Source organism: Misgurnus anguillicaudatus, chromosome 3 (assembly GCF_027580225.2).
Source record: "Misgurnus anguillicaudatus chromosome 3, ASM2758022v2, whole genome shotgun sequence".
In the NCBI taxonomy this organism is placed as follows: domain Eukaryota; kingdom Metazoa; phylum Chordata; class Actinopteri; order Cypriniformes; family Cobitidae; genus Misgurnus; species Misgurnus anguillicaudatus.
In genome coordinates this window covers 1610108-1635327 of record NC_073339.2, presented here as the reverse complement: position 1 = coordinate 1635327, position 25220 = coordinate 1610108, and the positions used below count along the sequence as shown (strand labels likewise).

General features: G+C 36.4%; 1 protein-coding gene and 1 pseudogene across 1 annotated transcript in view; both read left to right on the top strand.

The window, feature by feature from the left end:
• Window positions 1–22936, top strand: part of LOC129445207 (uncharacterized) — a 28395-nt gene extending 5459 nt beyond the window's left edge. Inside the window, exons 3-8 of the mRNA XM_073860009.1 lie at window positions 1452–3445; window positions 8591–9017; window positions 10516–11608; window positions 11886–11895; window positions 12981–13359; window positions 21245–22936. Of these exons, the coding sequence (XP_073716110.1) occupies window positions 1452–3445; window positions 8591–9017; window positions 10516–11608; window positions 11886–11895; window positions 12981–13359; window positions 21245–22302 (4961 nt within the window). The 3' untranslated portion in view covers window positions 22303–22936. The remainder of the gene's footprint in view (window positions 1–1451; window positions 3446–8590; window positions 9018–10515; window positions 11609–11885; window positions 11896–12980; window positions 13360–21244) is intronic.
• The window catches only part of LOC129445206 (uncharacterized), a 76536-nt pseudogene that overhangs the window by 27661 nt on the left and 23655 nt on the right, over window positions 1–25220 (top strand).

The following is a 25220-nucleotide window of genomic DNA, read 5'->3' as shown; positions in this document are numbered from 1 at the left end:
ACTCAATTTTGACCCAATGCGTAGTTACTGCGCTTTGGCTTTGTAGGGCAGTGTGGGTTGGTGAAGTGGGGACTTGCTTGAGGTCAAAAAATGCAGTCAGGGTGTGGAAGTCAGCTGCCAGTGATGTCTCAAGGAGGATGTTGAAGTCTCGAAGTACTACTTGAGGAGTACCATCCTTTGGGAATGAAGACAGAAGTACATCCAAGTCCTCCAGGAAATGTCAAAGTTGATGTGGGGGGCATTAGATAGCTAAAAGATGGATTTTAGTAGGGCGGATGATCGTAACAGCATGCAACTCGAAAGAGCTGCTGTCACATGAGGGTGTAAGCTATTGGAATTTCCAGTCGTTTGAAATGACCGGTCCCTCCACCCCTCCCTGTAGTGTGAGGGCTGTGTGAAAAAGTGTTATTGTTAGAGAGGGCGGCGGGAGTGGCGGTGTCCTCTGGTTTGATCCAGGTCTCAGTAAGTGCTAGAATATAAAGACCAGAATGTGAAGCAATAGCTGTAATGAAATCTGCATTGTTTACAGCAGATTGGCAGTTCCATAAGCCAGTGTGAAAAGTAATTGAGGCGATTGTGGATTGTGAATTTCAAGCTCAGATTTTAGGAAGAGTGTAAGCTCTCTCGTGCCAAAGCAGGCAAGTTTATTTGTATAGCACATTTCATACACATGTCATTCAAAGTGCTTTACATAGAAATGAGAAAAAAATATATTAGAGAAAAAAATAAGACACACACACAATAAATTACAATAAAACAAAGATACATGAGAATTTAAAATAACAATTTAAAGAAAATAAATGTGATTTTAATAAAATAAAATAAATTAAATATAATAAAATAAAAATGTAAAATGTGTAAAATAAAACGGGAACTACTATTACGAAAGTATCACTTCAGGTTATATTATTGTATTGCTTGCACTGAAATAACCTCTATAATAATAAAGCTTTTAAGAGGGATGAACTTGTTTTAACAGCAAAGTTGAACTGGAATCTGTGTCAAGGCAGACTATAAATTCTTAGTCAAGTTAAACTAAAACAAACACCGATCACCATAATCGTGACTTTAAATGAAACAGTCAACATCTAAACTTAAGTTAAGAAAACAACTATACAAGTAAGATATAAAATGCAATTTTATGTTTCAGAGAGAGATAACAGAGCTTTTAATTCTGCTTCAGTGTTACTTTTTAACACGCTGTAAGATTGGGACAATATATACATCCAGCAGTGTTTATTTAACTCTGGGGATTTTGCTGTATGAGGGCTGCCCATGCAAGGCCAGTGCTAAGGGGCCAATGTTTTGCCAATGAGCAAAACCTGCTTGGGGCCCTAAGGCTATGCCCATAAAGGGCTATCATAGGCTTGCTTGCAGGGTAGAAAAAGATACAGAATAAATCCTTCTTTGTGTAAATAAAAGTGAATTTATTTGTTTCATGTTTCTTTCAGATGCAACGACTAAATTATGTTTGGACGGAGAAATAACGTCCTCAACATCAAAAGAGCGACTGACAGCACTTTCGTGCATCACCGGTGGAGAGACTTTCAGCTCAAAGAGACATTTAGAGAGAAAACACACAGAACAGAAGCATCATCTGAAGAAACACACCAATGAGAGACCATATCTAAAGTCACACCAAACACTACACACTGAAGAAAAACCCTTTCAATGTTCACACTGTGATAAACGTTTCCATCAGAAATCTCATCTGATAGTCCATGAGAGAATTCACACTGGAGAAAAACCTCATCACTGTAGTGTTTGTGGGAAGAGTTTTAATCAACGTCACCATTTAGTTTCACATCAGAGAACTCATACAGGTGAAAAACCTTACAAATGCTCTCATTGTGAGAAGATGTTTACTCAAGCAGGCCACTTAAAAGTCCATGAGAGAGTTCACACCGGAGAGAAACTTCATCACTGTAGTGTTTGTGGGAAGAGTTTTCGTCAACGTGAACATTTAGTGAGACACCAGAGAATTCATACAGGTGAAAAACCTTACAAATGCTCTCAGTGTGAGAAGACGTTTACTGAGTCACGTTCCTTAAAAGTCCATGAGAGGGTTCACACCGGAGAGAAACCATACCACTGCTCTCACTGTGGTAAGAGCTTCTCTGATCCATCTCAATTCAGAGTCCATCAGAGAGTTCACACTGGAGAGAAACCTTACGTCTGTTCTCACTGTGGTAAGAGCTTCTCTGATCCATCCCATTTCAGTGTCCATCAGAGACTTCATACTGGAGAAAAACCTTACCACTGCTCTCACTGTGGTAAGAGCTTCTCTGATCCATCTCAATTCAGTGTCCATCAGAGAGTTCACACTGGAGAGAAGCCTTTTCAGTGTACTCTTTGCAGGAAGAGTTTTAGTCAAAAGTCAAACTTTCTAAAGCACCAGAGAATTCATAAAGGAGAAAGACCTTACAAATGCTCTCAGTGTGGTAAAATGTTTTCTCAAGCAGGCCACTTAAAAGTCCATGAGAGAATTCACACAGGAGAGAAACCTTATCTCTGTAGTGTTTGTGGGAAGAGTTTTAATCATCGTCTCAATTTAGTTTCACATCAGAGAACTCATACAGGTGAAAAACCTTACAAATGCTCTCAATGTGGGAAGAAGTTTGCTCATTCATCTTTCTTAAAAGTCCACGAAAGAATTCACACTGGAGAGAAACCTCATCAATGTAATGTTTGTGGGAAGAGTTTTAGTCAACGTAAACATTTAGTTTCACACCAGAGAACTCATACAGGAGAAAAACCTTACAAATGCTCTCAGTGTGAGAAGACATTTACTGAGTCACGTTCCTTAAAAATCCATGAACGACTTCATACTGGAGAGAAACCTTACGCCTGCTCTCAATGTGGAAAGAGCTTCACTGATCCATCTCATGTCCGAGTTCATCAGAGAGTTCACACTGGAGAGAAATCTCATCACTGTAATGTTTGTGGGAAGAGTTTTAGTCAACGTGAACATTTAGTGAAACATCAGAGAACTCATACAGGTGAAAAACCTTACAAATGCTCTCAGTGTGAGAAGACGTTTACTGAGTCACGTTCCTTAAAAATCCATGAGAGAGTTCACACTGGGGAGAAACCTTACTTGTGCACTCATTGTGGAAAGAGCTTCTCTGATCCATCTCAATTCACTGTTCATCAGAGAGTTCATACTGGAGAGAAACCTTACGTGTGCTCTTATTGTGGAAAGAGCTTCTCTGATCCATCTTATTTTAGAGTGCATCAGAAAATTCACACTGGAGAGAAGCCTTATCACTGTGATGTTTGTGGTAAAAGTTTTAATCTACGTGATTATTTAGTGTCACACCAGAGAACTCATACAGGTGAAAAACCTTATATCTGCTTGATCTGTGAAAAGAGATTTTCTCATTCTGGAAGTCTTCAGAAGCATCAGAAGAAACATACTGAACAACAAACTACACTGAAATCATCATAAGCCCAATTCACACAGAGATAATGGGAAATGCATCCGGGATTTGTCCGGGATCGTTCGATTTTTGATGCATTTTTGTTTGTTAACCCTATAAAAAAGCATGTGACGTGCCGTTCTGTCATGCTAGTGAATGATCTCAGCTTCAGGGGGGATATTTGACGAGCTCTCTGATCTCTGTTTCATTCCAGTTTGCAGACTTTTCTCATTGGAATGTTATTGTGCATTTAAAAGAGCTGAACGATATGTCTTGCAATGATTTGCAGACATTTTTCTTTATTATAAGCTCATATGAGCACATGACCCGCTTTTCTATGCTGGTGAATGATATTTGCTTCAGCGCTGATAGTGACAAGCTCTCTGATTCATGCTTCATTCCAGTTTGCAAACATTTCTCGTCGTGAATGTAGATCTGTATGTAAATACCTAATTTTAAAGAGCTGAACCATAACGTTATTGTTGCAATGACATGAGCATCCTCACTATGGCACGCCCCCTGCGTTTTGTTCACAGAGGGTTTTTTGGGAATGTTACTACAGTAGGTCTTCTTTCCGGGAGCGATCCCAGGTGGCACTACAGCACACAAAACTGTATTGACAGCGCATGTAAACACACCATAGAAGCATGTCAAATTGATTTCATTTATATAGCGCTTATTCAAAACAGCTGTACATGAATTGTCATTATGAGGATTATTATTAAAGAATTTAAAAGAGTTGCATGTGTACAAAGAAAGCGTTCAGTTGTCGCTGGGCAGTCATCAATATGGCAGCATGAACATGGGCATCACATCAAAACTGGAATTAAACCTGTCTGATTCAAATGTCCACAGAGAGCTAAAGACCAACACCAAATGGCTAAACCCACAGAGAACCATTTTCTTAAAGACACTGAATTCTGATGAAAGTCAACATCTGAAAACTTTCTCAAAGATCTACCTCAAAGACAACCACCCCACTTTACAGCCACAGAAGAGTCACCTAACCAAGATTACTTGCATCTGTTTGACTCCCCCCCCTTACATGCTGAACTAGAGATAATCAAAGCCACTTGAAGGTTACCCACTTTAATCAAGTGTACAAGTGTGTAACCATTCATATTGGTATCATTGTGATGGTCTCAGTGCGTCTAGTAAAAGGGTCTCATTCCTTTAAGTTTGGGGAAATCCACCATTGACACAGAAATCGGGTTAGAAACTGGGGCCAGTTTTTCAAAAATTTAAATCAGGATCAAAACTATCCAGATTTGGAAATCCCATGTTTTGCTATCCAGGATCAGGTAAACCTGGTTTTTCAAAGCAAAATAGGATTGGATCAACCTGATCCAGATACACACTTTTTCAGACTATCAAATCTGGATTACTAGATTTTTAAATTGGATCACATGTCATTGTTGACAATTAGCTGTGTAAAAAAACAACAGGTTTGGTTAGTATGGGGTCACCAAGTGTTTTTACTTGAAGAGACAACAAAACAACACAACCTTACTTTTTTATTTAATATCAAAATTAGCACTTATAACTTGTGAAATGGCGCAATCCATTTAGTCTAGCAAAACTTTGTTCGCAAATGTTTGCTATAATATTGTGCGATTCAGTGCGAAAATGAATGGAAACACCTTCAAATGTCTCAAATCAATTCGATATACCAATTTGATCGCAAACCAGCATGTGACATCATTACGTACAGGTTTTTATTCGCTTTTAAGCCGTTGGATGGAAACACACTTTCACCAGCTTTATTCGCATACGTTTTTTTTTTTACCGAACTTCAGATAATTTGATTGACAAGTGGATGGAAACTTAGCTACTGTCTGTTCTTCTGACCCATAAAAAACAACAACAAATCTAGATTATACCCAAACACATGCATTTTAAGTCATAAAGAGGCTAGATGTCTAGTAGTTTACATTTGTAGAGATACCGGTTGTTAAAACTACTTTTGAGTGGTTGGTCTTTGATGATTGTGATTATAATCAATATACTGGACAGTGCCAAATGACAATGAAAGTTAGAGGAATAGTCTACTCATTTTCAATGTTAAAATGTGTTATTACCTTAACTAAGAATTGTTGATACATCCCTCTATCATCTGTGTGCGTGCACGTAAACGCTGGAGCGCGCTGCGACGCTTCGATAGCATTTAGCTTAGCCCCATTCATTCAATGGTACCAATCAGAGATAAAGTTAGAAGTGACCAAACACATCAACGTTTTTCCTATTTAAGACGAGTAGTTTTACGAGCAAGTTTGGTGGTACAAAATAAAACGTAACGCTTTTCTAAGCGGATTTAAAAGAGGAGCTACATGTTATGGCGTAATAGCACTTTTGGGAGTACTTGGACTCGGCGCAGTAACACCCTCCCTCTCCCATTATGAGAGAGAGAAGGGGAGCGGACTTTACAGGCGAGTCGAAGTACTCCCAAAAGAGCCACCACGCCACAAAACATAGTTCCTCTTCCAAATCCGCTCAGAAAAGCGCCACGTTCCATTCTGTACCACCAAACTTGCCCGTATAACCACTCGTCTAAATAGGAAAAACGTTGATGTGTTTGGTCACTTCGGGCTTTGTCTCTGATTGGTGCCATTGAATGAATGGGGCTAAGCTAAATGCTATCGAAGCGTCGCAGAGCACTCCAGCGCTTGCGTGCGTGCGCACAGATGGTGGAGGGATGTGTCAACAATTCTTAGTTAAAGGCGGAGTCCACGATGTTTGAAAAACGCTTTGGAAAAGAAGACGGGCCGACTACCAAAACACACTTATAGCCAATCAAATCAAATCAAATGCCGGGTTGCGTATGTGTCGGGCGGGTCTATCAACAGAAGGTCCAGATTCTATTGGGGTAGGGGCGTGTTTGTTTAGGTGATTTCAAATATCAACATTGGCTTTCAAACATCATGGACTCCGCCTTTAAGGTAATAGCATATTTTAATGTTGAAAATGAGTAGACTATTCCTTTAAAGACCACTTTTCTTAAAGGTAGGGTAACACATTTTGAAAAATGCTAACGTAGCCGCCTAGCAATGAAATCCCGATCCCACCCTCAAGTCAAACCGCCATCCAAAGTCACGCCTCTTCCAAAACACATGAACACGCACAGATCAGACGGTCACATCGCATGTCTCATTCAGCAGTGAGACAACTTTGCAGTACAAAGTCGAATAACACTGCCAAAATAACCAAACAACTGGTTTACATCAGAATTAGTTTAAGCACACGTTCGGTTGTGTAGACGTAGTAACTATATCGTTACGCTAATCCGTAAACGAACACAAATTTCATAAACAACACAATGTTTCATCAAAGTAGAATATCTGAATCCATCTCAATACAAACAAATCGCGTACCTACCTTACCAAAATAAACTGTGCAACCACTCTTTCAGACCCTTTGCGACCTGCAGCTGTTTGCATCTCGTGGTAAAGCAGTAAAGTTCCCGATGTTCATTTGGGTTTTTGCTCTTGCTGATCCAGGCAGTTTTTGCTGTTGTTGTTATAAAAGATGCCTTTAGTTTTGTGCCTCCTGTGTAGGTTGTCAATTTAGCAGAAAAGTTTGCTGTTCTCACTGTTTACAGGCAGGAGGTGAGCGCACGTGAACGCACCGATGACGTATGGTGTCTGCGTGGACTCGCTGCGCGGTGGGCATTCAAATTATGCTTACGTATGAGGGACAAAAATGGAAACGTCCGTTCGGACCGAAATCTATGATTTGTTGAACCTTTTTTGGTCCTACGCCTTTCACAGATGACACAAATTTCTACAAATACATTTAAACAACTTAACACAGTGATTGCTATCAGGATGTAAGGAGACTTTTAACCAGCATAACAAAAAATGTTTCAGGATCAAATCTGTTACCCTACCTTTAAAATGAAATGTTAAATATTTTTTGTTTGCCATTGACTGCTCTATGAGGGATTTATATGGATTTTTTCTTTCTTAAATGACTGGAATGTTTAAATGGTAGTTACATGTTATACTTCATCATTATAAGAATTGAACTTATCATGAGCAATATTTCAACAATAAAATGATACATTTATAAATATTACATGATAGAAATGATGTAGACTAAATGTAAGTTTGTATGTTTTAGTAAAAACTTTTTAGAAGTTGTATTACATAGTCGTGGCCAAAAATATTAGCACCCTTGGTAAATATGATCAAATAAGGCTATTAAAATTAATCTGGATTGTTAATCCTTTTGATTTTTTATTTAAAAAATTCACAAAAATGTATTCTTTTTTTGGATAATAAGAATTTAAATTGGGGCGAAATATGATTATGAAATAAATGTTTTTCTCTAATACACATTGTCCACAATTATAGGCACCCTTTTATTGATTACTTTTTAAAACCTCCATTTGCCAGTTTAACAGGTCTAAATTTTCTCCTATAATGCCTGATGAGGTAAGAAAACACCTGACAAGAGATCAGAGACCATTCCTTCATCCAGAATCACTCCAGACCTTTTTGATTCCCAGCTCCATGTTGTTTGCTTCTCCTCTTCAGTTCACTCCTCTCATTTTCTGTGGGGTTCAGGTCAGAAGAGTGAAATGGCTTTAGCAGAAGCTTGGTGTTGATCTCAGTGACCCATTTTTGCGTTGTTTTTGAGGTTTGTGTTTTGGTTATTGTACAGTTAGAGGATCCAAACATGGCCCATTATAAGATTTCTAACAGAGTCAGTCACTTACTGATTTTTTATCTGTTGGTATTTGATAGAATCCATAATGCTATGTATTTTAACAAGATGTCCAGAACCTCCAGCAGAAATATAGGCCCACAACATAAAAAAACACAGCAGTATATTTCATTGTACACATGGGGTACTTTTTTTCTGTGTTTACCAAACCCATCTTGAGTGTTTGCTGCTAAAAAGCTAATGTTTTAGTTTCATCTGACCATAGAAGCCATTCCCATTTAAAGTTCCACTCATGGCTGATAACTGAATATGCTTTAGGTTGTTTTTGAATGAGCTAGGAGAAATTTTCATGTAACCCTCCCAAACAACATGTGTTGATGTAGGTTCTGTTTGACAATTTGTTTAAAGGTTTTCTGAAAAAGAGACTCAACAATTTTCAATGAGAGATGAATGAAGTGTTGAGTGTCTTTTCTCTCCAGTACAGCAGGAGGCGCTCTGCAGCTCTTTAGTCCACATATAAACCCACTAAAGAAAGAAAGAAAGAGCTCGTGTGTGATGTGTTTTTGTATCCTCAGTGTTTTTCTCTCTTGAGTGTTTTATTGAGTGTAAACAGAGTCTTGTCTCTGTGTATTTTAGTGTTGATGATGGATGTGATGTGCTGTAAATCAGGAGCTGATCAGGACTTACAGGATGAGGAATCTACTGATCAAACCTCCACAGAGTCTCTGGATTCTGTCTGTAACGCTGGAGAACAGCAGCAGATCCTGCAGACCAAACTCAACATGTGTTCAGTCAAACTCATCGACTGCACGAACATCATGATGAAGATCAAAACTGAACCGACAGAAATAAAAACTGAACCGACAGAAATAAAAACTGAACCAACAGAAGATGAATATGAAGACAATGATGATGGTCATAATTTTATTCTGTCAGGTATGTCTCCTCAATTAATCCCATAACTTTTGAGCAGGGCTGTACAAACATAAAGTTCATTTTATCAAGTTTTCAGGTCTGTAAACAAATAATGAAGTTCATCACTTACATTAAGTTCTCATACAGAGCATGTAATAATTGAAGAGTGCAGAAACAAAACACTAACAAGTTGCACATGAAAGTAGAATAGATCTGTGGGCAGACATCACTAAATAAAATCACTACATTTGCCAACTAGTAAACAAACCAATACCATGAAACCTTTTTTTGTTTCTCTCTTAAGTGGATCGCACACTGCGCCATGTATCTAAAAACACATGATGACCTTGTTCACACTGTCAGTCCAAATCCGATCTTGGTGCATATCCCATTGGAATCCAATCACATTTAGAACGTGTGAATGGCCAATGAAATCCATTTTTTTCTAATCCGTTTCAGGCTAGAGGTGGTTTGAAATCCTTTTCAAATTTGGAACAGTCCACTTATGAGAGGTGTGTTTGGGAAAGTCCATGTTTGGGGAATATAGTTTCTACCACGTCTGACGTCGAGGCCGATTGTTGTGCCAGCATGACGTCATTGCCATAGAAACAGTGCAGATGATCCGGAACACGGCACAACACTACAGGACGCACAGATCGGATCTGAACAGTTGGGATACACAATATGGACAATCAGTCTGTCAAATCGGATATGCATCTAAATCGGATATGGACTGACAGTGTGAACAAGGTATTAGTTTTATGAATGTACACACACACACACCAGTGGCGTCTGACGGTGGCTGTCCGCTGTGACTGTTGACCTTGATGCTGCTCGAATCCCTGCCGCACTCCATAGTTTAGTTTAACATTAAATAACATACAGGTGTTGGTCATATAATTCGAATATAATCAAAAAGTTGATTTATTTTACTAATTCTATTCAAAAAGTGAAACTTTTATATTCATTCATTACACACAGACTGATATATTTCAAATGTTTATTTTTTTATTTTGATGATTATAACTGACAACTAAGGAAAATCCCAAATTCAGTATCTCAGAAAATTAGAATATTGTGAAACGACGGTGGTGCACTCTAATCAGCTATTAAATCAAAACACCTGCAAAGGCCTTTAAATTGTCTTTCAGTCTAGTTCTGTAGGCTACACAATCATGGGGAAGACTGCTGACTTGACAGTTGTCCAAAAGACGACCATTGACACCCTTGCACGAGGAGGGCAAGGCACAAAAGGTCATTGGAAAAGAGGCTGGCTGTTCACAGAGCTCTGTGTCCACGCACATTAATAGAGAAGAAGGGAAGGAAAAGATGTGGTAGCAAAAAGTGTACAAGCAGTTAGGGATGGGCTGAGCTGTAATGCTCTTATTACAGTGACCCAGCTGTAATAACAGGACTGCAGCTGTCTTCTCTTTCTGTGTTAATATAGAAAAGGTCTCAATTCATACTTATGTGTAAATAAAATTGAAAAGATAATTTAATTGTTTCATGTTACTTTCAGATGTGAAGAGTGAATTATGTTTGGATGAAGAAATAACGTCCTCGACTCTTTCCTGCATCACCGGTGGAGAGACATTGAGCTCACAGAGACATTTAGAGAGAAAACACACAGACCATGAACACCATCTGAAGAAACACACCAATGAGAGACCGTATCAGTGCAGTGAATGTGGAAAAACCTTTAGGCATGCAAAGTTATTAAAATCACACCAGAATATTCACTCTGAAGAGAAACCCTTTCAATGTTCACACTGTGATAAACGTTTCAGTCATAAATCTCATCTGATAGTCCATGAGAGAATTCACACTGGAGAGAAACTTCATCACTGTAATGTTTGTGGGAACAGTTTTAATCAACATCAACATTTAGTGTCACACCAGAGAACTCATACAGGTGAAAAACCTTACAAATGCTCTCAATGTGAGAAGACGTTTGCTCAGTCAAGTCACTTAAGAATCCATGAGAGAGTTCACACTGGAGAGAAACCTTACGTCTGCTCGATCTGCGGAAAGAGCTTCTCTGCTGTAAGATATGTTGGAGTTCATATGAGAGTTCATACGGGAGAGAAACCTTATGACTGTAATGTTTGTGGGAAGGGTTTTGGGCAACAGGCTACCTTTATAAAGCACCAGAGAACTCATACAGGAGAAAAACCTTACAAATGCTCTCTGTGTGAGAAGATGTTTGCTTATTCAGATTCCTTAAAAGTCCATCTGAGAGTTCACACTGGAGAGAAACCTTACGTCTGCTCTCAATGTGGAAAGAGCTTCACTAATTTAAGTTCTATTAAAGTTCATCAGAGAATTCATACTGGAGAGAAACCTTATCACTGTAATGTCTGTGGGAAGAGTTTTAATCAACGTGAACATTTAGTGAAACATCAGAGAATTCATACAGGTGAAAGACCTTACAAATGCTCTCATTGTGAGAAGACATTTGCTCAGTCAAGTATCTTAAAAGTCCATCAGAGGGTTCATACACGAGAGAAACCTTACGTCTGCTCTCACTGTGGAAAGAGCTTCTCTGATTCTAGAAGTATTCAGCATCATCAGAAGAAACATAATTATGAACAAACTACACTGAAATCATTATAGTGTCTTAAAATCTTTGCACAGTGGTCATGTATATTCGTAGCAATTGTTAAATGCGATGATGTGCTAGAACAAAAACAATTGATTTCTATGAATGACTTTACATTGACCTTGGTTATTTGCGGCACAAAAAACTGAAGGTGTAGGTCTCATCACCAGGTAACATTTTTAAACTCTCTCATTTTGTGAAGGGTTTTGTGTGATTGATAAGTTTATTATATTGATTGAATTGGATGTTAAAGTAATACGCTGTTTACTCTCTCCTTATTGGGTGTTTAGTATGAATGATGTATTATATTGTTTGAATGGGACTTTGAATTATTTTGTAGTATTGACATCTATATTATTGATTGTGTTATATAAATTGAATTGATTTTTGAATTATCATGTTGCTTTACCTGGCTAATAAATTGTTACGTTTGGATTTATTCTGCAAAATTACTCTGAATTATTGGGGAAAAAAAGTAATTTTGTTGCAGTTGTGTAATCTACGTGATATGCATATATGCTGTAAACTCACAACCGTATACACCCACTTTAAAAAGTGTGAGGATGCGTAACAGCATAGTTTTGTGACGTTTCACACTTTCTTTCATAAATTTAGAAATGAAGCACTTAGGTTAGCAAGCTCCACTTGCTACTTTGGCGGGTAACTTAAACTCAGGCATGAAAAGTTTTACATGTTTAAGTGTTATAATTGGGTGCCCAGTGCTTCTATCAACCCAGAAAATGTAATAAAGATCAACCCAGTAACTTTGTTTGGGTAAACCATTTTCTACAAGCATTTGAAAAGTTAGGTTGTTTATATATTACCTGTTTTGTGAGGTAGGTAGCGAGGTGAATTACAATAATACCGCCCCCTTTATCTGCACTATCCAACCACAGCACTGCCATTTAGTGCAGAGAGAAGGAGAGAAAGAAAAAATAATTGACAGCAAAATTAAGTTTCAATTGTAACAAACCACCATCATTGTGATAAGTGTTTACATTTCATCCGCTCATTTGCAGGCCTACAAATTGGCAATTTAAACATGCTGTAATAACTTATCTGTGGGGTATTTTGAGCTAAAACTTACACACTCTGGGGACACCAAATATTTATTTTACACCTTTAAAAAAATCTCATAATATGACCCTGAGATGACAAAAACTTTGAGTTTACAGAATAAAACCTACTCCTGACTAGGTTAAGTTCACAGAGTAAGTTACTTTGGAAACAGATTCTTAGTACAAGTTACCTTTCCATCAGCATTGTGAAAGCCATTACCACAACATGAAGAAACATCAACCTTCTTGTGTAATGAATGAGAGATGAATGAAGTGTTGAGTGTCTTCTCTCTCCAGTACAGCAGGAGGCGCTCTACAGCTCTTTAGTCCACATATAAACCCACTAAAGAAAGAAAGAAAGAGCTTGTGTGTGATGTGTTTGTGTATCCTCAGTGTTTTTCCCTCTTGAGTGTTTTAAACAGAGTCTTGTCTCTGTGTATTTTTATGTTGATGATGGATGTGATGTGCTGTAAATCAGGAACTGATCAGGACTTACAGGATGATGAATCTACTGATCAAACCTCCACAGAGTCTCTGGATTCTGTCTGTAACGCTGGAGAACAGCAGCAGATCCTGCAGACCAAACTCAACATGTGTTCAGTCAAACTGGAGGACAGCTCGAACCTCATGATGGACATCAAAACTGAACATACAGCAGATGAATATGAAGACAAACACAATGATGATTATGATTTTATCCATTCAGGTATGTCTCCTCTGTTACTATTTGTCTGTAACTGTAGCTTATTTTTAATAAAACAAATACCTCAGCATCACATATTGTATTTAGATAACATTGTATTTTATGAAATATATAAATAATGACCTCAACATAGAGGACTTAAAACAGATACCCACATAGTATTTTTTCTCTGGGCCATCTCCGGCCCACACAACCAGCTTTTGCTTGGCCCACATACCGCAATCAATGACGGCCCTTGTGTGGACCAGGTCTGGATTCCAGACAAGGGCCACACATGGGCCATAACTGACCCAAATCTCAGCCAAGTTAGTTACCCATAATTGGCCCTGAATTGGGCCAGATCAAAATGAAACATTGGAAGCAAAACATAACCTTAAGTAAACCATGTCAATTATTGACAGATAAATAAACAAAGAACAATTAAGCTGCAGGTAGCTTACAATGATTGCATGAGGATCCTATTGGAAAAAAAAACGTGGTGAAGTACGGCTAGTGAGTTATTCTGTATGACCAGAGTACAATCCCTTCCAACTCTTATGAGAAACCAGGGGTGTATTCCAGAAAGCAGGTTATGTGACGTACCCGGGTAAGTTTAGGAGTAAGTAAGCGGATAACCTCTGCTTTCGGTTCCAAAAACGGAGGTAACTTTCGGGTTATGTAAGTAACCACAGCAACTGACTCTCTGAAGATAACCTGCTCCGGACCAGGTTATGTTGCAGGGTAAATTCATTTTAGTTAATAAAACGAGGCTCCGGAGGATGTCTGCGCATGCGTGTACATATGATAAGCGTGCAGCGGGCGTGGAAGCATATATTTTGCATAATATTACAATGTTAAAGCATTTATTTTATTACATTTACAGCCGCAAATATTTATTGCTTTCTTAAAAAATTATGATTTTTCTTTAAAGAAACAGTTTTTTATAACCTCATCTTTCACTTACTGATAATTTGAGATTAATCTAAAGTTCCAAGGTGATACAGTGTCATACAATGGAAAGTCCAAAAACTAAACAGGGTCACCCAAAGGAGCAGAAGTGAAATAAGTACAATATAGTGAATATAATCATAGTGCATTTTATGCATACACAATACAATCATATCTAAAAAAAAAAAATGTAAGACTTATGAAAGATTATGCAATTGATTTGCCACAACCTTTACGAAAATTAAAAATGGTTTTATTGGTGTAAAGTTGTGGTAACCATGTTTTGTTGGGGGGGGGGGGGGCATTGATCAGCAAAACCAAGGATTTACTACACTAACCATGGTTTAACTATGGCTTTTGAAAACCATGGTCGTCAAAACCATGGTTATTTTGTGGTTACCATGGTTTTACTGTAACCATGTTTTTTGTTTTAACTGTAGTAAAACCATTGTTAATTTTTGTAAGAGAAAAGATAATCTTAATTTTGTCTAATTATATCTAATTAGATATAATTATTAATATATTTAAAATCATATATAAAATCTATGATTATTTTTACAGGCTTTTAAATAATATTTAAATAATATTATATGTATTTTTCGTTGAGACACATATAATATTGGACTTAAATGGGGTAAAATAGGTTCATATTAATTATTTAATTAATTAATTTGATCTGTTTTGTAATCACACACTTCTAAGCCGATTATAAAACATTGATTTTGACAGAAAGTATTGGTTTATAATGTAATTTCTCATTTAAAAACTTTTAAGTTCTCTGACGTTTCCATGGTGACTCGTGAAATCTGTGATCCATTGACAATGCCTTTATGTTGTTACCGTGAGTGCGCATTAACTCTGGGTTACTTTCAGTGGGTTGATTGAACTAACTCTTAAACTGTGTTTTGGAACCGACATACGCAGAGTAAGCAAGTTTGGGGTTGATCAACCCAAAGTTCAGGGTTAATCTGATATGGTAAGTTTACCCTGCTTTCTGGAATACACCCCTGATAGGTTGGATACGTCAGAACAGAATCATTAAACCCAAGGTTTTCTGGGGTCCGCTATCAGTCTTGTTTAATTTGCCTTTTTAAAGGGACAATAAGTAGGATTTTCCCCATCTAGTGGTGAAATTGTATTTTTGCATTCAAATGAATAGTGCTTTCTAGTGTCTCACTTTTCCAAATGCGTGTTGCAACTACAGTAGCCGTTATGTAATCCATTTGTTCGTTTCAGCTGGTTCATGTGTTCTGAAGGAAAACGCGTTGCGGTAGGCTAGTGCTTTTTGTCCTTCTCTGCTATTATAGTTTTTCAATATGGCGGAACGACATGGAAGCCTCCTTGGACTTACCCGTTCAATGTAAATAAATAGAAGAAATGCTAAGCTTACAAAGAAGAGTCAGATCATTGGCAGAGGTCATTTGACACCAATGAGGACATAGTATGAATAAAGACTTTGATTTTGACTAATAAAAAAAACTACACATTGTCCCTTTAATATTATATTTTTATTTTACACATTTGTTGTTTTCTAATGTTTTGTGTGTTTTTATTTGTTACGGTTGTATTTGTTTGTCAGTGTTGTATTTTTGATGGACCTGGAGTCTGGAATAAAGCATTCATTTATTCATTCAAACACTTTATAGATCTTACCACTACAGTTAGTCGCCAATCCGTTTTTAGATATAACAATATCTAAACATTACTGTAATACCTTACATCATATTTAGTTTAATTTATTATGTAGCCTGTAAGGGTGGATTCAATACAGTGGTTCAAGCTGTAGGAATGCTGAAATTACTGAGAAATGTTAAAAGCAAGATGGTTTAAAACTGTGTATTTCTTGTCAATAATCAACTTCTGCAACTTCTACAACACAAACAAATACGACCGTAACAGATAAAACACATAAAACAACATCAGAAAACAACAAATATGTATAATGGTATTGCTAATGCCTAGCATGGTTGTAGTAAACCTTTTTTAAATTGAGGAGTATAATGAATAAGACTAGGCCTGGCTGGAGTAAATATGTATCTGAATATCAGGATGAAGCCCGGGAAGCTTTTAAATTATGGGTTACAGCAGGTAGACCCAGGCAAGGCCCTGAGCTTGAGTGTAAAAAGTCTACAAATGCAAGATACAAGTATGCTATAAAAAAGTATGCTATAAAAAATATCTGTAAAAAATGAGCAATCTTTGGGGGCTGAATCTATGGCTATGAAGCTGTTAAATCATAATATCACTGATTTCTGGAAAGATGTCAGAACAATTAATAGATGCAGAGTATCTCTTCCTTGTGCCTTGGATGGAGTTTCGGGGGCAACTTACATAATTATAGACAGTTTTATCAGATACATGTGCGGTGATGATGGTTCCGAACTTTACTTCCGGTTTCAGTTTTTTAATGGTCTGACTATTTGCTAAACTGAACTCTTAAACAAATACCTTGTCAAAAATAACAAATGTTTTGGTTTCCTAGGTAATCTGTGTGCTGTTTATTTTGATTGTTATATAAATAAACTACATTTATAGTACATTGTTAGTATAGTTAGTATAGTTCTTTGTTATTTATTCTTAGCAGAGTTTACCGGAAGTTACGTGTTGACCTGGGACCCGGCTTGTTTATGTTGTTGTTACTGCTGAAACCGTCTATAGACCCATAGCTCTAGCTAGTATCCAGCCTAAAGTATTGGAAAAAAATCTTGCTAGATATGTTAAATGTATGGATGCATAACGATTAATTGCGATTAATCTATAGCAGAATAAAAGTTTTTGCATCATATTGGTGTGTGTGAACTGTGTATAATAATTATGTATATATTAATATGCACACATGCATGTATAATTTTAAGAAAATTATATATTTTTATACGAAGTATTTATATTTATATATAATATAAATTATTCATAAATTTACAAATGTATATACACATGTCATTGTTTTTTAAATATCTACATGAATGTGTGTGCATTTATTTATACAAAGTTATTATACACAGTACACACACATATATGATGCAAACAAAAACTTTTATTTTGCTATAGATTAATCGCGATTAATCGTTATGCATCCCTAGTTAAATGTGTTTAGTAAATCTAAAGACAACCAGTTTGGATTTAAGGCTAACATGATACTGATCTCTGCATTTATGCATTAAAGGAAATTGTAAACAAGTACAGAGAGAAAAGCTCATCACTCTTTATGTGCTTTATTGATGCATCTAAAGCCTTCGATCGGGTCAACCATGCAAAGTTATTTTTAAAAATGAGACAAAGAGGGGTGCGTGAGAATCCTAGTTTATTTGTATTCCCACCAGATGATGCAAGTAAAATGGGGCAAAAAAGTCTATGCCCCTTTTGGGGTTAGTAATAATGTAAGACAAGGGGGGATTTTTCCCCTAATTTTATTCTATCTTTACATGGATGATCTATCAGAATGTTTCAATGACTATAAAACTGGGTGTATGTTTAAGAATATTTGTGTATCATATTATGTATGTAGATGATCTTCTGGTGTTTATTTTTAGCAATGCTGGCCTTCAACAGCGTTTAAATGTCTGTTCTGATTATGGTCTTGAACATGATATTTTATATAATCCTGATAAGAGTGTGGTTTTGATTTGCAGGACTAAGGAGGATAAAAGTATACAATTTCCAGTCTTCAAGTTGTCTAATAAGAGTCTTACCCAGATAGCATGCAACCATTAAAACAATGTTAAAAACAGTTGATTTGTAAATGTTAATTGCATTGAATCAATATCAGGTTTGCACCCTCCATTAATATTGAAAAACTATTTAAATTTCAACAAACCACCATTATCGTGATCAGTGTTTGCTTTAGTTGACATTCCTTGACTCTTGACATTCACTAAGTTAAATCTTTCTTTTCTTTTTTAGTGTTTTTATGTGTTTGTGTTGAAACACATGTGCATTGGAAAATAAAGATATGTTTCAAAGTTAAGTTGAAACTGATTGCTTTTTCTGAAGATGTCAAGATGATATCAAATTAAGCTGCTTTACATGATTATGTTGATCCATTTTTGACATTTATAATTGTTTGGTTTGTAAATACACTGTGACAAGACAAACAGAAAAATTGAAACATTCAGACATCATTACTCCTCCTACAAATCTCAACAATAGTGACAATCATCAAACAAATTCAGATATAAAACGATCAACTGCAATGCATGCTGGGAGTTATAAATTAGTTTAGTACTACGATGATACCCAGCATGCATTGCAGCATGTTGATCGTCACCAATGATGAGATTCATAGACCGATTCATGATGTCAAAGATAGATTCAGTAGTTTAACTTTCTAAACGTGTTTTTATAATTCTCAAAATAACAGACCTTACAATGCTTCCAACTAGTACTGTAATATCCATTTCATACACATCTTTAACAGTATTTCATTAATATTATTTAGGTATATCTACAAGAATCAAACTACTTGATAACATTAGATCTTTGTTTCCTTTGCAATAGCAGATGTAGTTTAAAACACTGCTTCAACAGCCAAAGAAAAATTACCATTACTACACAAGAGTCAAGGGCCCAACTAAAGCAAACACTAATCACCATAATGGTGATTTGTTGAAATTTAAATATCTTTTCAATATTAATGGAGAGTGCAAACGTGATATTGATTCAGTGGTATTAACGTTGAAATGGTTGCATGCTATCTGGGTACTGTATCTGTGAAAGTAAATTACCTTGGTCATTTTATCACAGAATGCATGACAGATGATGATGAGGATATAGGAAGACAACAGCGTATGATGTATATGCAGGCGAATATACTTTTACTTAAGTTTAGTTTCTGTTCAGATTAGGTGAAGGTGTCACTTTTTACAGCATTTTGTACAACACTTTATACTGCTGCTCACCTGTGTTTCAACTATAGAACATCTAGTTTACAGAAGCTGCAGGTAGCGTATAATGATGCAATGAGAATTTTACTTAAAGAGACGGCATAGTGCAAGTGAATTGTTTGTAAGTGTTAGAGTAATTACTTTTAAAGCACTGTTACGAAATCTCATGTATAGATTGAGTCTGTAATAAAGTTTGATGATGATGATTATACCAACGACGGAAATAAGTGCTGTTATGTTAGCAAAATATGTGGGAGAGCATTGCTAGAATGTAGATATATCGTATTGCAGTATGTAGCGGGAATGCAGATGGTACAGAACAGAAAGGGCATGTGCCAGAATTCCTACAATTTCAAACCTACAAGCCTACATATCAATTTGTGAAGTTCATAGTAAACACCCACAGTCAATTTTTTCCATAATATCACATAATACTGCACATGCAAATATCCTGCACTTTTTATACAACTTTTGAACTTCTGATTAGACATAAACTTCGTTGCCTGGCTTGTACTTGTGTAATGACAATAAAGTTTAATCTAATCTAAAATATTCTCTTCATAAGACGTGTCAAATAAATCATTAAAATATATTTTCTTCACACACACTAAATAGATATTTGTTCTCTCATATTTAGGTGACTAAATGATGAAAGAGAGAAAAGAAATTAGCAAAATAATGTTAGTCTCTGAAGTAAAATAAACGACCTGGAGCTGGAGGAGAGGAGCGAGTAATCACGTGCTGTAACATTGGAGCACTCACATCAGACTTGCACACTGGAATACAATGGATTAAGTAATGTTTTCACTTAATTTCCTCAAAAAATTGATGTATAGCAAAGTGAACACACACAGAGCAGTGGCCAGTCACTGTGCTGCCCTGGTAGCTTTACCAAGATGCTTTGGTAAAGGCCATCATTATAAAAGTTTTATGCATTATATCTTAAAGGGGACATATAATGAAAATCTGACTTTTTCAATATTTAAGTGCTACAATTGTGTCCCCAGTGCTTCTATCAACCTAGAAAATGTGAAAAAGATTAACCCAGTAACTTAGTTTTGGTAAACCATTTTCTGCAATCATTTGAAAAAATAGGTAATTGTAATTTGGGTCCTATTGTGATGTCAGAATAGGATAATACCACCCCCTTTATCTGCACTATCCAACCACAACACAGCCATTTAGTACAGAGAGAGAGAGAGAGAGAGAGAGAGAGAGAGAGAGAGAGAGAGAAAAGATAATTGACAGCACAACTGAGTTTCAATTGCAACAAACCACCATCATTGTGATCAGTGTTTGCACTTTATCTGCTCATTTGCATTTTAAATGACACACCCAAAAACGGCACACTTTTGCTCACGCCTACAAAGTTGCAATTTTAACATACTATAATAAATTATCTGTGGGGTATTTTGAGCTAGAACTTGAATTACGCACTATGGGGACACCAAATATTTATTTTACATCTTAAAAAAATCTCATAATATGACCCCTTTAAATAACATACACTAATTGTTAACAATTACAACCTTATTGTAAAGTGTTTCCTTTTTGTCTTTTATGACTACTTTACCTTTATTGTAATAAAACATTAACAAAAATTATGATTATTTTGCTGTGTACGGTTCCGAAATTAGATTTATTTGATGTGCAATTAGGGCTGTGCAAAAAAAGCTGGTTCCTTGATTAGTATTAAATCACCATCAGCTGCTTTCATATGGAGCGGCATTTACTACACTGAGCCGTAGTTCACAGAGAAGTTGGGCAAAATCGGGTTCATAATCGAGATTATAGACTCTGATCATCTATGTGAACTATAGGTCTGTGTAATAAATGCCGCTCCATCTGAAGGCAGCTGATGGTGATTTAATACCAATCAAGGAATCGGCTTTACTGATGAAACACGCATGAGAATCGCAGGCGATTTTTTTTTTTTGTCAGCCCTATGTGCAATGACCCAGCTGTAATAACAGGACTAACAGTCTTCTGTCTCTGTGTGAATAGAGAAAAAGATACAGAATCTCAATTCATCCTTCTTTGTGTAAATAAAAAATAATTGAATTGGTTTATTTTTCTTTCAGATGTGAAGAGTGAATTATGTTTGGATGGAGAAATAACATCGTCGACTCTTTCCTGCATCACCGGTGGAGAGACATTGAGCTCACAGAGACATTTAGAGAGACAACACACAGAACAAAAACACTTCACCCACACCAGATCTGAGATCAGCTTTAATACCTTACAAGAGAAGAAACTTCATTCAGAAGAGCACAGAGAGAAGAAGAAGAAATTTCACTGTCAACATTGTGGGAAGAATTTTGACTTTTTATGTCAGCTGAACAGTCACATGAGGACACACAGTGATGAAAAGCCTTTCTACTGCACTGAATGTGGCTATTACTTCATCACCAAAGGAACTCTTGATGTTCATCAGAGAATTCACACAGGAGAAAAACCATACGAGTGTCCTCACTGTGAGAAGAGATTCAGCCACAAACCTTATCTGAAGAAACATATGCTTATACACACCAATGAGAAACCGTATCAGTGCAGTGAATGTGGAAAAACCTTTAGGAATTCAAGGTTATTAAAATCACACCAGAATATTCACTCTGAAGAGAAACTCTTTCAATGTTCACACTGTGATAAACGTTTTTGTCATAAATCTAGTCTTATAATCCATGAGAGACTTCACACTGGAGAGAAACCTCATCACTGCAGTGTTTGTGGGAAGAGTTTTAACCAACGTGTCAGTTTAGTAAAACACCAGAGAATTCACACTGGAGAAAAACCTTACAAATGCTCTCAATGTGAGAAGACGTTTGCTCAAGCAGGCAACTTAAAAGCCCATGAGAGAGTTCATACTGGAGAGAAACCTCATCAGTGTAGTGTTTGTGGGAAGAATTTTAATCAACATGAACATTTAGTGAGACACCAGAGAACTCATACAGGTGAAAAACCTTACAAATGCTCTCAGTGTAATAAGATGTTTGCTCATTCAGCTTCCTTAAAAGCCCATAAGAGACTTCACACTGGAGAGAAACCTTACGTCTGCTCTCATTGTGGAAAGAGCTTCTCTGATCCATCTAGTTTTAGAGTTCATCAGAGAGTTCACACTAGAGAGAAACCTCATCACTGAAGTGTTTGTGGGAAGAGATTAGGCACTGAGCTAGCTTTCTAAAGCACAAGAGAACTCATACAGGTGAAAGACTTTACAAATGCTCTCAGTGTGAGAAGATATTTACTCAGTCAAGTAATTAAAAGTCCATGAGAGAGTTCAAGCAGGAGTTTATGTCTGCTCGATTTGTGGAGAGAGATTCTTATTCTGGAAGTCTTCAGCATCATCAGAAGAAACACGCTAAAGAACAAACTACACTGAAATCATTGTAGTGTTTGGCTTGACACACTGGTTGTGTATATTCAATGAGAATATTTGATTCGATAATGTACTAGAACAAAAACTATTTATTTCTATGAATGACTTTACATTGACTTCGGTTATTTGTGGTGCCAAAAGCAAAGATTTAGTTCTCATTGCCAGGTAACATTTATAAACTCTCTAAAGTTTTACTATTAATTGTTTTTGTTTCATTGATCAGTGTATTATATTGCTTGAATTGCATGTTGAATTAATATGTTGTTTACTCTCTCCTTTTGTTTTATTCAGTGTTTTGTATGATTGATGAATGCATTATATTGTTTGAATTAGACTTTTAATTATTTGGTATTGTTGACATTTCTTATGATTGATTAGTGTGTTATATCAGTTGAAATGATTTTTGAATTATCATGTTGCTTACCTGGCTAAAAATTGTTACGTTTAGATTTATTCTGCATTACTCTAAATTATTCACTACAAGTAAATTTAAGCTGTGGACAGGTATATGCCGTATACCCACTAACATATACCCAAAAGTGTGAGGGGGGGCACAGTGGCTCAGTACTGTTGTCTCACAGCAAGAAGGTCCCTGGTTCAAGCCCCAGCTAGGGCAGGTGGCCTTTCTGTGTGTCAGCGTGGGTTTACTCCAGGTACACTGCAAAAAATTACTTTCTCACTTAAGAATTTTTAGATATTTCTACTGAAAACAAGACAAAAATACTAAGTTAAAATGCTTTTTCTTGATGAGCAAAATTACCTAAGTAAATAAGTCTAGTTTTAAGACAAATAATATACAATTTAAGTGAGATTGTCCTTGAAACAGGCAAAATGATCTGCCAATGGGGTGAGAAAAAAAATTAACACTTAAACACTTAATTCAAGTAAAATTTTCTCACCCCATTGGCAGTTATTTTTGCTTGTTTTGGGCACAAATTCACTTGAATTGTGTATTTTTTGTCTAAAAACTAGTATTATTTTCTTAGGTCATTTTCCTCATCAAGAAAATACATCTTGATTTAAGTCATTTTTTGCAGTGTACTCCAGTTTCCTCCTCCCAGTTAGGCAAATTGGAGATGCCAAATTGTCACTCCCCCAACCTGTGTATGGATCAACTTGTCTGAATAAAACTTGTTTATGGATTAACTGGTTCTCCCCATGAACATAGCCGTAGATGCTGGAATGGCGTAAAGAAATAAAGGAAGAAGAAAAAGCGTGAGGATGCGTAACAGTATCGTTTAGTGACACACGTTTCACACTTTCATTAATAAATGTACATGTGAAGCACATACCATTAGCATGTAAACTTCTTAAGTAATCAAAACTTCATGAAAAAAGACTTCTTCAGTGAAAGAGAACAATGTGTAAAAGTAAAACTGAGTGACAGAAACCATCAAACACTGAGATGGACTCTGGCAACATTGAAGTTCCCGCCATACGTATTATGGATTATAATGGCAACAATATTAAATTTTTAACACAAATGAAGTGGTTATATTGTGAATATAGATTTCATTTGTACAATTTTATAAAAAAAAATATATATATATAACGACATTGCATATTAAAGAAAAAAATAGTTTCTTTCAAATTCATGTCTGTGGTGTTACGACAATGGATGTTGCCCTTTTAAGTAAAGGAGGAAATATATTTGGACTACTTCATTGGTCAGTGCAGGTGCTGGTTAATCTGAGGGGTGCATTCTTTCTTAATAATTTTCTTAAAGTTAGCTTAATTTCTGACAATTTCATCTGTCACACTTTATTAGTGTCTGTGATGTTATGTTTATAACTTGCATATTTTAAATAATATAATTTTTTGGATAAATACATACATTCATATTTCCTAAATGTCCCCTGATCTTGAAATCATCATGATGGCAGCCTCCATTTTAGAAAACTTTAGAAGACTGGATTTGGGCTAATTTGTCTGTGGTGTTAGTGTCTGTGGTGTTACTAAGTGTCTTTTTACTTCAAATAAAGAAAAGTACTTCTAGTTTAGAGTTGTATTTTCCCTTGCTCTATCAAACCAATTGAATTGCGCTGATGGCCAGTTTAATTTAAATGTTATTTATTCTGGAGTGTTTGGACCACACTAAGAAATTGGCCAACAGTTCATCTAATGATGAAGATTTTTTCGCTTCTTTAAAACCGACAACACATGAAGTGTGACACGTTTCCTGCTGTAAGCAGCCTCTCTATTAAGACTAATACCTTGTTCACACTGTCAGTCCAAATTTTGGTGCATATCTAATTTGACAGACTCACTGTCCACATTATGTATCACAACTGTTCAGATCTGATCTGTGCATCCTGTAGCCTTTTTCCGGATTATCTGCACTGTTTCTATGGCAATGACGTCGCTGGCACGACAATCTGCCTCGACATCTGTGTTTACGTTTTACGTGACGAGACAGCATGACGTAACCGAAAAGCTACAAAAATGCGATCAGGACAGTAAGACTGAAATTGATTTCCGGAAATGTAATTTGAAAAGGATTTCAAACCACCTCTGAATGTAGCCTGAAACGGATTAGAAAAAACAGATTTTATGTGGTTTTTAGCCGTTCACACGATCTTAATGTGATTGGATTCCTATCGGATGTGCACCAACATCGGATTTGGACTGACAGTGTGAACAAGGTCTAATACACCTCTTCATGCATCGGCTGCCTGTGAGAG